The sequence below is a fragment of the Sorex araneus genome, chromosome X (assembly GCF_027595985.1).
Source record: "Sorex araneus isolate mSorAra2 chromosome X, mSorAra2.pri, whole genome shotgun sequence".
Lineage (NCBI taxonomy): Eukaryota > Metazoa > Chordata > Mammalia > Eulipotyphla > Soricidae > Sorex > Sorex araneus.
The window spans coordinates 182,755,057-182,760,842 of NC_073313.1; the positions used below are offsets into that span (position 1 = coordinate 182,755,057).

Below are 5,786 nucleotides of genomic sequence, written 5' to 3' on the forward strand. Positions count from 1 at the left end.
AGAGCCTGGACTTAACCCAGGCCTGAGTGGCTTCGAAGCCCTTTGCTCTTTCAACACCTCCAAGGTGCGCCTCCGTCACCTCCAAAGAACAAGCGGATCTGCTCACCGCAGGCTTCCCTGTAGGTCCTTTAGTCATTGGTCAGACACTTTCTGTGGCCGAGGCCCCCGACAGGACAGCAGTCGGAACGCTGCCTGGCAATGAGCAGCAGGCAGTGCAGTCAGCGGGCACCTGGCTGTCCCGGAGACCGGGCACAGAGCTCCAGGTGGACGGGGGCTGTGGAGGATGGAGAAAGTTTTTTAGCAGGCGAAGCGCATAGGGGACTTCATAGAGCAAGCAGCTGTGTGGTCCGTTTCCAGAAGTGCTGACCAGGCTTGGAAATCAGAGGTCTCTTCATCAGGCCTTCACCCAGGGCCAGCTCAGTGCTGGACACCAGGCGTGCAGCTGTGCCCTCAGCCCCCAGGCTGCCTCCCACACAGGGCCACAGGTCCCCGCGTGGTCAGTGCTGAGCTGTACCAGCCACCTCTCCTGGAGGAGGGTCTGTGTCCCAGCTCTGGAGGAACACTTGAACCTTCAACCCTCAGCTTCCTGCAGAGATGATCTAGATTGTGGAAAACATCCAAGGTCACCTACAAGGTCACCCCACCTTGTTGGTAGGGATGGGGGGGAAACCCCATGGCTGATCACTTAGAGGAGTATGAAGAGCCTTTGACCTGGGTCAGCACTGAAGGGCATGAGAGATCAGCCAAGTCCATCCAGGGGGACCCTGACTGACAGAGAGCAGGAAGGCTATGAGCCAGGCCCTTCCCCAGGATCTCTGCATCACCCAGTTAGGGAGAGCCACATTTTGTCTATGAGCTGGGTGGGAACAGACACCCAGACATGGACATCCAGACATGGACATCCAGACATGGCCACTGGGCGGGTGCCCCAGACTTCTGCATTATCTATCCAGCTCCTTGGCTCCTTCCTCCATGCTTTTTTTTTTCTTTTTGCATTCTTTTTAAAAAAATGTTTTTATTTCCATAAAGTTGTTCACGATAATGGATTACATTCACTATTTCGATACCAGTCCCACCACCATTACACCTTCCCACCACCATTATTTTGAATTTTCCCGCCACCACTCAATCCTGCCAAAAAATCAGATGCTAGATAATTTATTTGGTATCGTTTGTTATGAATAGCAAGCATAAGATGTCACGCGCTCCTGGAATTCTAAAATTTTTTTACAATTAGAGTCTGGAGAAATCTCTGCACTGAGCTGCTAGGTTCAGAGATCCTTTTGAGTGTCTCTGGATCATGGCCGTTAAGGAGTTTAAATAGCCCCAGGCAGATCATAGGCATGACCTCCAGGGTCCCATGGATAGGAGTGTAGTGGGGGGATGAGAAGCACCAGCCCATCGCTATCCCTTGAGGCCTAGAGTTTATCCAGGTCATTGAATGGGTACCTGCACTTCTTGTTAGGTTCTGGAAATTGGCGGCTGCCAGGGTTTCTAGGGGGCAGGTGGAAGGATGGTGTCTGCCACCGTCTGAGGCACCCCGGTGAAATCAGCCTCTCTTCCATGCCTTTTATTCCAAAACTGAGTGAATAAAATTTATTCCAAAGTTTTATTGCAAAATTTCTCCGGGTCAGGCCCTCTTGGGGGGGACCCTCGGCCTCCCCGTGGTCAGCATGCACCAAACAGGCAGCATCCCTGTTTGCACCCCCACGTCCCCGTCCCCAGCGCTGACGCCTCTCTTTCCCCCCCCCCCCCACCCCGCAGGCTCCGTCCTGGAAAACTTCGGCGGGGGCGGCGGGCCGGCGGGGCTGCTGCCCAGCCCGCGGCTGGCCGAGCTGTCGGCGGGAGAGGTGACCATGCTGAGCCAGCTGCAGGAGCGCCGCGACAGCTCCACCAGCACCGTCAGCTCGGCCTACACGGTGAGCCGCCGCTCCTCGGGCATCTCCCCGTACTGCTCCAGCCGCCGCTCCAGCGAGGCCTCGCCGCTGGGCGCCGGCCGCGCGCACAACGCCAGCTCGGCCGACTCCTACGACCCCATCTCCACCGACGCGTCGCGGCGCTCCAGCGAGGCCAGCCAGTGCAGCGGCTCGGGGCTGCTGCACCTCACGCCAGCGCAGCAGTACAGCCTGCGGGCCAAGTACGCGGCGGCCACTGGCGGCCCGCCGCCCACGCCGCTGCCCGGCCTGGAGCGCATGAGCCTGCGGACGCGCCTGGCGCTGCTGGACGCGCCCGAGCGCGCGCTGCCCGCCGCCGGCGCCGCCGCCTGCCCGCGCCCGCTGGGCCCGCGGCGGGGCAGCGACGGGCCGGCCTACGGGCACGCGGGCCCTGCGCCCTCCTTCCCCCACCAGGTGCCGGGCGGCGGCGTTGGCGGCGCGCGCCGGGCCAGTGACCCGGTGCGGCGGCCCGATGCCCTGGCACCCCCGCGCGTGCAGCGCTTCCACAGCGCCCACAACGTGAGCCCCGCGGCGGCCGCCGCCGCCGCCACCTCCTCCTCCGCGCTGCCGCCCTGTGCCGCTGACCGCCGGGCTCTCCGCCTGCACGGCCACGACGGCAGCGGCCTGGCGCGGGGCGCCTACTCGCCCCGGCCGCCCAGCATCAGCGAGAACGTGGTGATGGAGGCCATGGCCGCGGGGGTGGACGGCGCGGGGCCCGAGGTCAACCTCCTGCTGCCAGACGATGACCTGGTGCTGCCCGACGACGTGGTGCAGTACATTAGGACCCAGGCCGCCAGCGCCGCCCTGGACGAGAGCACCCCGCCCCTCTATGCCCCGGAGAGCACCTGCTTCTCGGAGAACCCCAAAATGCCCAGCCCGGGGCTGCACGGCCAGCGCAGAATGGTGGCCGCAGACTCCAACATGGGGCCCTCGGCCCCGGGGATGGCGGGGGGCTGCCAGCAGCTGGGCTACGGGACCCCCTCCAGTCTGAACAAAAGCAACATGCCCGTGCAGTGGAACGAGGTGAGCTCCGGCACCATGGACACCATGCCCAGCCAGGCGAAGCCCGCTCCCTTTGCGCAGGGCAACCTGGCCGTGGTGCCGCAGAAGGCGGCTCTGGGCCAGTACCCGGGCTACGGCGCCCACTCTGGGGCTCTGAACAGCACACAGCCCCACCTGGCGCCCTGCAGCAGCACTCCTGCCGCTGCCCCCAGGGGCAATTATTTGCAGCCGCTGCGGCAGGCAGGGGCTCCTAATCAGTGTCCCAACCTAACCTCCACTGTGAGCCCCCACACCACCTATGGGGGTCAGGCCCACCCGCAGCTGAGCCCCAGTACGGTGGCGGGGTCCTTGAACCAGTTCCCGGCTTCCTGCAGCAACATGGCGGGCAAGCCAGGTCCCCTAGGGCTCCCCCAGCAAATGGAAGTTGCTCCGGACCCCACCATGATGGGCAGCAGCCGTCGGGAAGTTGGGGTCCCCAATTCCACACTGGCTGGGTTGCCCCCGCCTCACCCGGCCCAGAGCTACCCCCAGCAGAGCCATCACCTGGCAGGCCCCATGAGCCAGGAGAGTTACCACCCCGGCCCCAGCCTCCTACCTGCTCACCAGCCTGGCTTCATGGAGCCGCACCAGGTCACGCTGGGGCAGGCCGGACCAGGCTTTGGCATGGTGCAACCCCGGCCACCCCCAGAGCCCAGCCCAGCTGGCCGACACCGTGGGGTGCGTGCCGGGCAGCAGCTGGCCTATGCTAGGGCCACTAGCCATGGCATGGCAGCTGTGTCGGCAAACCAGGAGTTGGCAGAGTCTGTTCCCAAGGGAACAGTGGGCCCCATGGCGTCCCTGCCCGCTCAGCTACCCCAGCAGGACACAAGCGGGGCCCAGGACCACAGCATGCTCTATTACTACGGCCAGATCCATATGTATGAACAGAACGGGAGCCTGGAGAACCAGGCTGGCTGTCAGGTCATGCGGCCCCAGCCACCTCAGGCCTGCCCGGACAGTGTCCAGCCCCAGCCCTTGCCTTCACCTGGGGTCAACCAGGTGTCCAGCACTGTCGACTCCCAGCTCCTGGAGGCCCCTCAGATCGATTTTGACGCCATCATGGATGACGGAGACCACTCCAGCTTGCTCTCGGGTGCCCTGAGCCCCAGCCTCGTCCACAGTCTCTCCCAGAACTCGTCCCGTCTCACCACCCCTCGGAACTCCCTGACCCTGCCGTCCATCCCCACGGGCATCAGCAACATGGCCGTCGGGGACATGAGCTCCATGCTCACCAGCCTAGCCGAGGAGAGCAAGTTCTTGAATTTGATGACTTAAGCTGCCGCCCTGCACACAGCCGGCCCTGGGGAAGCCGCGTTGCCCAGCGCCATTGTACCACTTTCCCCACATGAGTATTCACTGCGTCCGAGGGAGTTTTGCTAACGACTGGTTCAGAGCACAGATGTGTTCAGAACAGCTTTCTGTGCAGCCTGTCCAGTTGTCTCTTTGGGATTTTTTTTTTTATTTGTATGTTGAACATTGAAAGAAGTTCAGGAAAGGCAAGGGCAGGAATGAAAACAAAAAACAAAAACTCGTTTACATGGTGAGACCCAGCCTTTGGTGTTTATGGGACCACTCGGTTCTGGCTTCTTAGACTCTGTCATTTGCCTAATGAGGGATTACAGTGGCCACGGGCTTTTCAAGTCCAGGAGGAAAGAGGGTAGAGGAAACCACATTGGGGTTTGAATCTGAAAGCCATACTGAATATTCCCATCCAGGAAGATAAGCCTCTAGTTCGCAGGAGGAAAAGGGACTCCCTGGCCCGCCCGAATTCTATGAAGCGTCATTTACTCTTGAGGCTGTGGATGTCCCTTACTATAAAGGGAAAAATTTATGTGTTTTGCCTGGGTCATGATTCAGGAACACACCTTGATTCCAGGGTTTGGTAGAGCTGGCATCTCTACCCCCACACAGCTGTGTTTGCAGACCAGCCGCGTGCATAGGAATGAATTGAGTGTGGCGGCGTTGCCCAAAAAAGGGAAAGGGGTAAAAAGGCAGCATGCTACGTGCGGGCAAGCCCCGAGATCTCCTGCCCTCTGCAGACCATGTTTACAGTGTTCGTGCATGTAGAATGTAGTCCTTCCAGAAAAGAACACTTATTTCTAAATACCTCGGGCTGCTGGAGTTGCCGTGGGCTGAAGATGGATGGAGGTGAGAAGTGTGTGGGATGGAGGCTTGGGAAAGAGGATTCCCCAGGGCCCCACCTCAGGCAGCCCTGGAGATCTCCCTGTAGGAAGAGGAAGTCGCATGTTTACCCATTCTTGTTTCTTCAGTGCACTCTCCGCCCACCTTACCCCCCGGGGAACGCCCTAGGCCAGGCCTACAGCAGCCTCCTGGAGGTCATGCTCTCTGTTCTCTGCTCCCGGGCAGCCCAGGGATCCCCACTGCCCCTTGGATTCAGAGAACTAGGCTGTGCTTGGGGCCCGGAAAGTGAAGGGGTGAATCTTGGGACTCTGAAGGACTGTCACTGAATTGTCCTGTTCAGTGTGACCAAGCTCTCCCTGCCTGGAAATGGAATTCGGAGCTGGCATTGGAAGATACGGATGCCTGAACGCACCCTCGAATCATACACATATGCACACACGTACATACACGCACACACACACACACACCTCTCTCTCTCTCTCTCTCTCTCTCTCTCTCACACACACACACACACACACACACACACACACACACACGCCGAATCTTTCCATGTTGAATTTGTGGAAGCCTTGCCAAAACCAACTGTGCCCCTAGCAGCTTGATTCTGACCGTCACCCTCCTGGCAGCAGCCAGGATCAGGCAGCACCTGACCTAATCCCTCTTCATCCC

The 5,786-nt window shown here is 60.4% G+C and overlaps 1 protein-coding gene across 1 annotated transcript in view; it reads left to right on the plus strand.

The window, feature by feature from the left end:
• Nucleotides 1-5,576, plus strand: part of GLI2 (GLI family zinc finger 2) — a 232,673-nt gene extending 227,097 nt beyond the window's left edge. The window contains exon 14 of the mRNA XM_055123452.1: nt 1,765-5,576. Coding sequence (XP_054979427.1) covers nt 1,765-4,250 — 2,486 coding nt within the window. The 3' untranslated portion in view covers nt 4,251-5,576. The remainder of the gene's footprint in view (nt 1-1,764) is intronic.
• The last annotated feature ends 210 nt before the right edge of the window (nt 5,577-5,786 follow it).